The sequence below is a fragment of the Fulmarus glacialis genome, unplaced genomic scaffold (assembly GCF_000690835.1).
Source record: "Fulmarus glacialis isolate BGI_N327 unplaced genomic scaffold, ASM69083v1 scaffold46423, whole genome shotgun sequence".
NCBI lineage: Eukaryota > Metazoa > Chordata > Aves > Procellariiformes > Procellariidae > Fulmarus > Fulmarus glacialis.
Genome location: NW_009203213.1, coordinates 1 through 10948, shown reverse-complemented (window position 1 = coordinate 10948; position 10948 = coordinate 1). Strand labels below are relative to the sequence as shown.

General features: G+C 37.6%; 1 protein-coding gene across 1 annotated transcript; it reads right to left on the bottom strand.

Moving 5' to 3' along the window:
- Positions 1 to 249: 249 nt before the first annotated feature.
- On the bottom strand, positions 250 to 10288 carry LOC104074443 (conserved oligomeric Golgi complex subunit 5-like; the record flags this gene model as incomplete). The annotated part of the gene is made up of 5 exons (XM_009574554.1): positions 250 to 432; positions 5755 to 5824; positions 5925 to 5979; positions 9116 to 9173; positions 10149 to 10288. Coding segments are annotated over 5 exons (506 nt in total), but the record flags the coding sequence as incomplete, so codon positions are not given.
- Positions 10289 to 10948: the final 660 nt, after the last annotated feature.

Genomic DNA, 10948 nt, shown 5'->3' with positions numbered 1-10948 from the left:
TAGGATGTAAACTGTAATTCAAACTATGCTTATTGTAGTGCAATGTCTTTCAAAAGCTAAATATATATCTGCTGCCTCTGAAGGCATTTTATACAAACACAAACCAATAAGAAATTAATTGCTTCACAAAAAAAATGTTGCCCAAAAGAACACAAGTTATTATCATAGAATTTTCATGTTATTAAGTACCTTTATCTACATAAGTCCTATGAAAAAATTGAAGGATTTTTTTGTTTTTTAAGTCAAACACTAGTGTGAGTCATACGAGTGCAAGCTAAAAATGCCTCTAACGGTATCTAAGAAGGACTCACCAAGTTCATTGAGACTCTGGGCAGCTTTTGTTATCTCTCTGCTTCCTCCTTGCAGTTGTCCTTGAAGTCTCTTACTGAGATACAAGATGCGTATTATCCTCCGCAGCAAGTCACAGGCAGCCTGCAGAGAAATCATAGCATTAGGGGATATTATCACTACATTATGATCACATAATGTGAGGCCTTAAATATGGAAATATTTTAACCAAAAAAGGAAATATGAATGTGAATAAAAACAAGGAACTTTAGAACACTGAAATCCCTTTTTTCAGGATATTTTAACATGATTTTATGCAATACAGATCAATACTTTCGAAAGCTGGTAATTACATTCACAGGGCTACTGAGATTACGCTGTCATTACTAGCAAAAAAAAAAGGAAACTCGGAACCCCATGACAGAGACATTTCTAACTAGAAGTGAGCTTTCTTTTACATTGTGCATCTCTGCTCAATATTCCTCCCCTCTGTAAGCTTTAGTAAAATTAAGAAGTTGGCCTTGCCAATCAAATACTGATCCAAAATAAGCAAAATGGCAGCACTTACTTCAGAGGACAATAAAACTTAGAGGCTAAATTGTTATTACAGATATTGGCTCTTATGGTAGGAATATATGTAAAAATTCATTTTCAGCAAAACTTTCGTAAGGTCAGTCACCTTCATTCAGCCAACTGTTAGTTCACATTCTTTCATAGGTTTATTAAAGTACACTGCATTCTTGGCTAAAAATTAAGAAGATGGATGCATATGTAAACTTTCAGGAAACATATTTGTGTATGTTTTCGTTAGCACACATTTAGAAAAAAAGGCATTGCTGACATCTGAATCAAACATAATAGTTTCATAATTTTTCACTCAACTAAGATCTTGAAACAGGTTTTCTCTTTCTACACAGTAAATAATAGAGACAGAGAAACAGTGAAAGTTACATCAAGTGTAAAGTTCCTCTAGGGCTGGATTGGGTCAGTGGGGCTAGGAGGCACACGCTACGGGACAAGCAATGTTCTGGAGTGGGTAACATCTAAACTAGAATTCAGAAATGCAATTCAGGAGAAGGTAAAAAAGTATGTGGATTTCAGTACAGTCACAGGTACAGTCCAACATCTGTAATCAGATTAACAAGAGAGGTAAATGGGAAATTTGGAATGAGTAAGGCATAGTTGTTCTGAGGTATTTTCCCTGGTACTGAAGACAAAGCCTCCTGAAATATTCACCTTATGGATATCAAAATTAAATTAAAATTACTTTAAAAAAAAATTAGTATCTGACAGACTTTGAACCCCTTTTTTAGACTCAAGTTAATGTCTTGAAAACTAATCTTAAAGTACACATATGAAAACATACACAAGTGAGTCATTTCAACCAATATTCAGTGGACTGTACAACTTGTCAGTCTCTTCCCTATGCCAGCACAAATCAATCAAAACACAAATATTTATAGTTTCATTTTATTAAACATCTAGGCAGAACAAAAAGGAAAAATTAGAAAAAGCCCCACTGAGGCAAATCACCAAAAGCACAATTACTCTCGCTGCTTTTCGCTCTGTATCACATAGTCTGAAGTGCAAGTTTCGTAAGTATTCTAAGACAACTTAACCACATGATTTCTATTACCATTAGTGAGAACCAAGTGGGGCTTATCCTACTTTGAGAGATTAACGTATTAGTTTTTATTAATTCATTTCTTTGATTAGAAAAATCTTGATCGACATACCACTTTCATATCTGTGAACTAAATTCCTGCAAGATGAATCAAAAATAGCTTTTTATATAGTGCACTGTGCTTCGCCAAGTAAGAGGGCATAGTATTACAACTTTGCATTCAAATTTAATTACTCTCTAATCCAATTGTGTACCTCTAGCTAATGTTTTTCCCTAGGAATTCAACTTCAGTTATCTTCTGACCATCTTTTACTTCACATGCCAAAAGATAATTTCTTTTTCATTTGATTGTTGCTCATTATCTCCTATCCCAAGAAACAAGCTTTTAAAAGGACTATCAAACTGAGTAAGAGATGGGAAAAGTTACATTTAGATACAAGAGCAAAAAAAATTTTTAACTTCTGGCCCTCTGAGTTAGAAGGAGGAGAAAAATCCAAAGACACTGAAGATGCACTCTTAACTTCACAGTGATTGCTACTGCATTGTGCCCTTGACAAAGATTCTGTTTCACCCAAGTATTCCCATTTACATGAGTTGTTCAACTTAATAAAACTCCCAGTCACTGTAAAAGAATGCAATATATGAGGACTGTGTAACAGAAATAAAAAATTTTATCTAATAATGGAGTTGTTCACAGATGCTAGATCCTCTAACCTGACCACCTGCATAACAGAAGTTTGAACTAATTCAGGAAATATTCCCTTTCTGAGTTGATATAGTATGCTTTTCTAAAGGAGATATTTTCACCCAAGAAGGAATGAATTCCACTGTTCAAGCAAGCACTAATTTGGAAAAGGCCAGTGCCCTGAGTTAGTCCCAGTGGTTTTAGTAAAATTAAAAATAAAACCCAATTTTTCTGGAGATTACATGTTAGTTATCTTCTGAAATTTAAAGCAACACATCAACACTAACAGACAATTGCTACAATTCGAGCAATCAAATAGCCTCTTACTTTTAACCTCAAGTTAATTTTAAGAAATTGTTGAAAGAAGACTTAATTATAAAGAAAGGACCACTTGAAAATGTGTCAGTGCGTAGCTCATATATGCAGTTGCATATATCTGCTAGATCATAATGTAATTGAATGTATATATAACCTATATATAGAAGCCTGAAGAAAAATGAGACAGTTCACTATCTTCAGACTACATTTACTCTTTAGTTACGGTAGCACCTAGATGAAATCTGCTGCTGATGAATATTTTAAAGAGAGAATAACTTTAAAATACAGATTACAGAGCTGCACAGAAAATAACCCTCTGAAAGAGGGTTCCCTGGCACAGGCTGAGTAATGCTGACCCTGGATGCATGCTGCTTTCACACCACAGGAAAATCCATGTAACCCTGATACAGCAAAGAGGAAGCAAAGAGCACCCAAGAAACATTTCCTAAATCCAGGGACTCATTCTTCTCAGATGTCTTTCTGCAGTTTGACATACTTCAGCTGTTAACTATTCCCATTTAGCCTGTGATCTACTATGGAAAGACTCAGAAGAGGACAGTATGATTTAAAGTAGGAAGTAAGCTTTGTGAGTCTGCTGCTCCCTTGGGATGCCATGAAGCTCTAAAAGCAGAGCAAGACATAATATACACAAGCACACTGCAGAGATTTAGAATTCAGAACTAGATTTGAAGTTTGACAATGAATTTGCAGTGAGAATGTTTACGAAAAAGCCAGACTATATTAAAAACAATTAAGGATGGCAAAATCCAGCTTTATGCAAGCCAAATATTCCTTCAGTTTGTGAGCAGTCCCACAGCAATCAATGGAGAAGCACTAAAATAATACCATCATGAATACAAGAAGCCCTTAAACACCACACAGTTCAGCAAAACATACCTGCCAAGCCTGCGGATTTTGACAGAGAGCAACCTCTTTTATCAGTCATCTACCTTTTTCTACTTATTCTACCAGCTGTACCTCAACTGATAAAATTACCAAGTTTGAAAGTGTCCCGTGCCCCAAGTCTTGCATTTGGGAGCAATTTCATGTCATAAGCCCTGCCACCGCCAGGAAGTGAGTTGTTTGCTGTGCTGTTGCCCTTCCTTCCTGAACGAACAAGGCAGGTAAAGAGACACAACAGCAGTGCATCCTGGGAAGGCAGGAGGGTTGAGATTTCAAAGGCCTACTGACTCAACTCTCTGTAAATCCAGCTTCATTTTGTAATTCAGGTGTCCTGACCCTCAACTCCTCCCAGCTGTACAGTGCAACATAAAGCACTCGCTATGTATCTGCCAATATAAGAAAGGACAGCAGCTCTCGTGCCAAGGGTGGACTCTCACTGGCAGAGAAGCTGGAATCATCGTTTCTCTTTCTACATTGAGATAAGTAAGTGGATTTGGATGCTAGGAAGGGTAGCCTAGCAGGCTCCTCTTACCCTGCACCTCTTTTTTCTGGCTTACAGCCAAGAAAAGCCAGACATTACAAATTCCCTGGCACAGGCTGAGTAATGCTGACCCTGGATGCATGCTGCTTTCACACCACAGGAAAATCCATGTAACCCTGATACAGCAAAGAGGAAGCAAAGAGCACCCAAGAAACATTTCCTAAATTCAGGGACTCATTCTTCTCAGAGGTCCTTCTGCAGTTTGACTTTGTGTAAGGGTCAGGGTAGAAATGATCTTCATCTTTAGCCCCAAATTCCCACAACCCTTTCCACAGCTGCAACATACATCGGAGAACAAAAAAAACCTGCACCTAACCTGCCACATGGAAGTCACAGAAGTTTTGCCCAGTAGCATAAACAGTAACAGCTGGAGTTGAAAAGAACAGGAGAAGCAGCTGGACAAACTGGCTGAACAGGGTGTTAAGAGCTTCCTGTTGAACTTCACTGCTACTGAAACTAATGTAGAAAATAGTAGAAGTTCAGCCGACAGACTAGTGCAGCTGCTCCACCAGCCCCCAGACTAGAAACTGCATGACAGTTTGCAGCTTCATCTACTCTGCGGTACAACAGCAGTCACCCGCAGATGGCAATCTACTCGAGTGTATATCCACAACTCAAATTTCAGCTTCTAAAAGGTAAGTTCCTAGTTCTGCAAAGAAAAGGTAAACTTGTGAAGACAAATAGTTCAAACAGTCACTCATTAAACACTTGGGGATTTGGAGTTGTGTTGCTTTTCAAACCATAAACTGAACAGAATGCAGCTACATGACTGAAAATCTACGGAATAGTTTTCAACTACTATAAAATTAACAATAGAAGTGTTTGACATTTATCTCACCATCGTTGTGATAAGCTCTCTCCCACTGCTATCCTCTAACAGAGATCTACATTCTCCTCTAGACTCCACTTATATTCAAAACACAGGGGCAACTATGTACCTGGGCTTATAAAACTCCAGAACCACAATTGGGTCCATAAGTTGCATCTTGACTATTTTGAAAGAATTAATTCCCAAGCTCTTTACTAAGCTGCAGGCAAGCATGCATTAACTTAGAGGAGAAAAGCATCTTCTACACAATGGCACCATAACATTAAATACCAAAATTACACAAACAGTAATGAGAATTTAATTGATCTGTACTCAGATAACCCTTCCTTCTTCCCTCCATCTCTACAAAAACTCACTCAGCTAGTGCAAAGGTCAGCTTCCTACTTTGCAATACGAAGCACTTCTCAGTAGCTCATGAACAGACACACAAATACTGATTTTCATTAAGAAATACTGACAACGAACTACAGGCTACTGGAGTATGAAAATCACACCCATGTCTGACAATTGGGAAACAATGCATGTTCAAAAAGATTTTTTTAAAATACATTTTTAATACAACTTACCTGAAGTTTTGCTAGCTGAGCTGTGCGAGACACTATTTTGTTGTAGGGGTCAACAATTTTGACTCTAATTCTAAAAATAACAAGAGAAATTTGTTTATAGCAGTATTAGTAAATAACATGATAGAACAATTAAGAATTTATACTTTCTAAACACATAATGAATGGCATACCTATCAACAGTACTTTGTAGAGCACCAATTCTAGTCTGCATCATTTGGAGGACACCTGCAAAATAAAGCAGATTTTTTACACGGAACACTTGTCAATTATAGAAAGAATTATTCTTCAAATCATAGTAACTACTGCAGACTATTTTAGCATAAAAAAAAAACAGTTTGCCCCTTTACAAAAGAGCATTCAAACAGACAAATGAATAAAACACAGCATATTTGGAAATAAACTGAGCAGGTAATAGGTTACTTACTGAATGTTATGGAAAACTTATTGGTAGAGAACACAAACCTACAGACAAAATATTACTCTGAAATTCATCATATGTTAAGTTTCAAATAATATTTAGAGTATGTTGCTTTCTAAGAGAATGACAATCAGGACTGCTGTTCAAAGGCATATAACCTGGTACAAACACCTGAACGTGATACACAAAAATGGCATAACCTATTTAACACTATTTATTTAACATAGTGACACGACAGTTCAGAGAAACCAACAAAGAGGACTGAGAAGATAACCAATTCTATTTCAAGGTTTTCTTCCTGCGCATAAGCATCTTTAGCAAAAAGTAAGGTATCAATGTCATTGTGCGGTCATCTAATTTAGATTACAAACAGAGCAAACTACCCTAATCATATTTGTTCCAGATTAGTTTGGCAAAGCAGCAGAAAGCCCACAAGCATGCTTGTTCTTTTCTTGTTAAATTGCAAACAAAGTAGTCAAGGGTAGCAGTCATTTTTGCAATATGGAATCAGCCTCCTGAGAATTTAATTAAGTTACGCAAACCCAGGCCTATAAAACTATTTTTGTTCCAGCTATTGTTAGCATTCTCAAACATACTACATTTTTGTAAAGCCCTGTTTACAAGCACCTCATCATTAAATTGGCTAAAACTACAATATGATACAGTAAGATGGAAGATAAACATAACTACTGCTAATAGTTCTATTCAGCTTGTCCTGTACTGGGACTATATCTCACGTATTTTGTATAAATATGCCAACTCCCATCTTCTCCATATTTCAGAATTATTAACTTGGCTTAGTGACAGACACAGGAGTTCTCTGATATTTATACGTGGAATGGTAGGCATGCAATTCTCACACATCAGAGGATGAAGATATGAGATACAGTGAAAAGTTGGCAAAATAGGCTGGCAAAATGGCGGAGGGCCAGTAGCATGACATTGCTGCATCTATGACTGTGACATTGCTATAAAGCATACTGCAGTCCTCTTGCCAGAAGGCAGAATTAGGATGGGTGAAAAGGCAATCTATCCTCTCCATCTGCTGCGTAAGATATGGGATGATACTATTTAGCCTATCTTGAGCTAAAAGGTAGCTCAAGATATCTATTGAGCTACCTATAGACAGAAAAGAGTATGTATACCAGATCAGTGTACCATTAAAAAAGTGCACAGACCTAAAAAAAGAAAGGACTCTACAACCTGAGTATATCAATTTGAAACATTTAATGAGATTCACTTTCACACATCCAAATGATTGTGCATGTTGTGAATTAGTTCCATAATCTTCACTTGCTAACTTTCTTGATAAACATATCAAGAGCTATGTGTTTCTAACTTTGTAATTAAAATTTCTATTGATATCCATCTTTTCTTTTCCTTATGAATCTTGACTCAGTGTTTCTTGTACAGTGACCACATATCACGTGTAGCACAAGCAGGGCAGGGATAAGAAAGCTTTGCAAAATTTAAAACATCATCTTTGTGTGCACAGACTTTTGATTTTTCTGGCAACTGCAGACTGAAGTTTCTACTGATGTCTCAAGTATCAACTACTTTTCAGGATTAGGACCTCTGCATGCTTCTCCTCCCCTCACACACAGAAAAGGCCTCTTAAAGAGCATAACCCTAAGTAAATGGAGACATTCCAACAAACTTGAGGTGAATTAGATTTGATTTTTACTTTGGGTTATTAGCTGTAAAACACGCATTATTTACCATGCCTGCCTTATAGAAATGTTTTATAACTGAATAGTTGTTCTGAAGTACTTCATTCTTTCCTCAGAGCAATTTTAGGAAGGAATGCCTTCAGAAACAAGCATGATTTCAGAAAACACAATTCCACTGAGCACAAATTGCTAAAGACCATGACTGGGACGCATTTATCAGTCACAAAATTGACTATAGATTCCTATCTACTTCTTATTTGGAGGATAAACACAGATTCCAGTCTTCCTATGCTTAATTTTCCAACTGTTTAAAAAGCTATTCGGGAGCTACTGTTGCTAAATTAAATGGGCATTTCTTTATTTTTATAGCTATATGCAAATGCTAACAATCGAATACTGTATCCAACAAGTTCCAAAGACTAAGGAGATACTATAACTGTCAGTAACCAGAAACTCTCTGGTTACGCCAAAACCTGGAAGCAGAAGAAGGAACAAAGATAAATTACTTAGCAAGCTACAAAATGGAAGGGGAAAAGGAGATATGCTTGGATCTCATAGTATATGCAAATTAGCATGTTATAGAGGTAAATATCTTTCTGTGCAAAAAAAAAACCCCAAACCATATGAAGTTCCCAGCAAGTGACAAAGAGCAGAATGGCAGGTCTAATAAGCTCCTGGCAAAAGAACAATATACTGCAACCATTTTTCTATATAGATTTAATGGTTCCTAAGTAACGGCTTTGAAAGTCAGCAGTTTATGTTAAAATCCAGATCCCAAACAGTGGAGTAACACAAAGGTATGCATTTAACTTAGCAGCCCCTTACTAGGAAAAAAATATCACAGTGCAGTTAAGATTATGTGTTAAAGCCTCTTTGGTTAAGATTTGCAAACTATGCAACACATGCATATGCAACACGCACCAGTCTGGTACTTAAGGCAACAAGTATTAGCTAATACTGCAAAAAAATGAGGCTTATTTAGAAAAATATATTAAAAGATCAAAAAGACTTGATTGCTAAACTTGCTCAGAACTGATTATCAAAATACGTTTTCCTACGAAGCAGTTACTCCAGAGAAGTATCAGCCAAATCTCCTCCCTGGAGCTCCATCTACTGACATCAGAAAAAAGCTGCCACACGTTACTCCCCAGAAGTAAGATCCATAGCCTTAACACTAGGGGCCAAAGTTGGCAGTGAATGACATTCCCTGCACAAATATTAAAAATGCTTCCTCCATTGTACGAAGTAGCAAGCATAACATAATGGTATTTACCTTCCAGGGATTCAATTCCAGTTGCTTGGGCCAACAGGTCTTCATGTCTTGCAACAACCTTAAAAAAAATACAATAGAGAAATCAACACAGAAAAATGGGGATGTGTGCCTGAAAGGAATAATAAAATATCATCATCATCCCTACATTAGGCAGACACAGGAAAAAGCAGCCACACTTTAAAGATAAAAGGGTTTTTGGAACATATTTTAATGCACAAAAGCAGCAAGCTCAGAATGAGAAGAGGGTCAGTAACTGCAGCATAGCTGCCATCTTAATTAAAGTCAGCAGAGCAATCACATTTCAACAGACCTTCATATATAATAATAATTGTAAATGTAAGCTTATTAATCACACAGTAATAACCTATATTCACATTTTTAATATTTTCTTTTCTATTTGTGATATTTAGAAACTAGTTCCCAGAGAATTTACCAACTGGGGCAGGGAGGAAGCGGGTTTTGAAACTACACACAAACTTAGCACGTGTTCTCATTGCAAGGTCCACTGTGGATTTGTGGTGTCTGCGTAAATTTTGCCAAAAAGCCTTCTACTATCCAAACTCAGAAGCCTCTTTCTGAGGGTGTGGAGGTGTGCTAACATAGGTTGTATTTGCCCAGCTAAATGTAAGCGTTAGAGCCTAGGCTACTCTCCAGCACCGGATGAAAGGGTGCAAGTTAAATCACTCCCTATCTTCTCACCATTGTCATCCCAAAACACAGGCCAGCGTTTCTGATAGCTGATCATTTGGAAAGAGTTAGGGAACATCCTTAAAATGAAGAGTAGGACCTCCATGTATTCAGAGATTGGCTGCAGAAACTGAAAACAAAGCAGTATATGGCTTCTTGGTAGGAGTATTACGAGTGGGCTCGACTGAGTATCAGATTCACTACTAGTTTTGCTGCAAGTTGTACCTTTAGTTACTGCTTGCAGAGTACACTGGGCAATTTCAGAAGCAACAAGATCATAAGATTACTAAGCTTTTGACTAGTTTATATCAACCACCCCAGAATAACAGGTATGCTTTAAACTTACTTGTAAATGAAGCTCTTTATCCAACTGACTAATACCTTGGGCAAGTTTTGCTAGTTGCTCAGCTATCACAGCCTGATGGATAGACTGGGAAGTGTAAGCTTTCACATCAAAGTCTTCTCTGAAGAAGTCAGCATAACATTCTGAAAAAGATTTAGATTTTACCTTCATGCTTCAGAACTGCTAAATAATATTTATGGACCTAAAGCATACAGTTCTCTGCCTTCAATTTCTCCAGCATATGTTCTCTATATCACATAATACAAATGAGACACCTATTTGAGAAGAGACCACAATCAAAAGAAAAAAGTTTGAAGCTGACGACTGGGGGGGCAGGGGTTTAAATGGTGAAAAAGACACATGTTCCTTTATTCCCCACAGCCTTTTCTTGAGTAGAATACACTAAAAGATTCGGATACCTTCTTCAAACTTTACAAACACCTAACCTGGGTGAGGCTGTTGAGGTTGTATCCATAATCAAACACACACCAGTCACCTTCAAGTCACTGAGGATTGAACTGGAATGAGACACCACTTCATGAAATCATACCAGGCTCTTACAACGGTATGGGTTTATACAACACAAAATTAAGAAATGATACTGCAACGATGATTTTGGATCAAGCAAGACCCGAGTTTCCAGACAACGCATACTAGTATCATCAAGCACCTCCGCCTCTCCTTTCAGTGCACTTTTTTTCCCCTTAGGAGCAAGCGACCGCAGGTGAACACGCCACCTCGCAGGACCGCGCCATTAAGACCCCCCTGCCCGCAGCGGGAGGTCTCCTCCCCGAGGAGGGGGA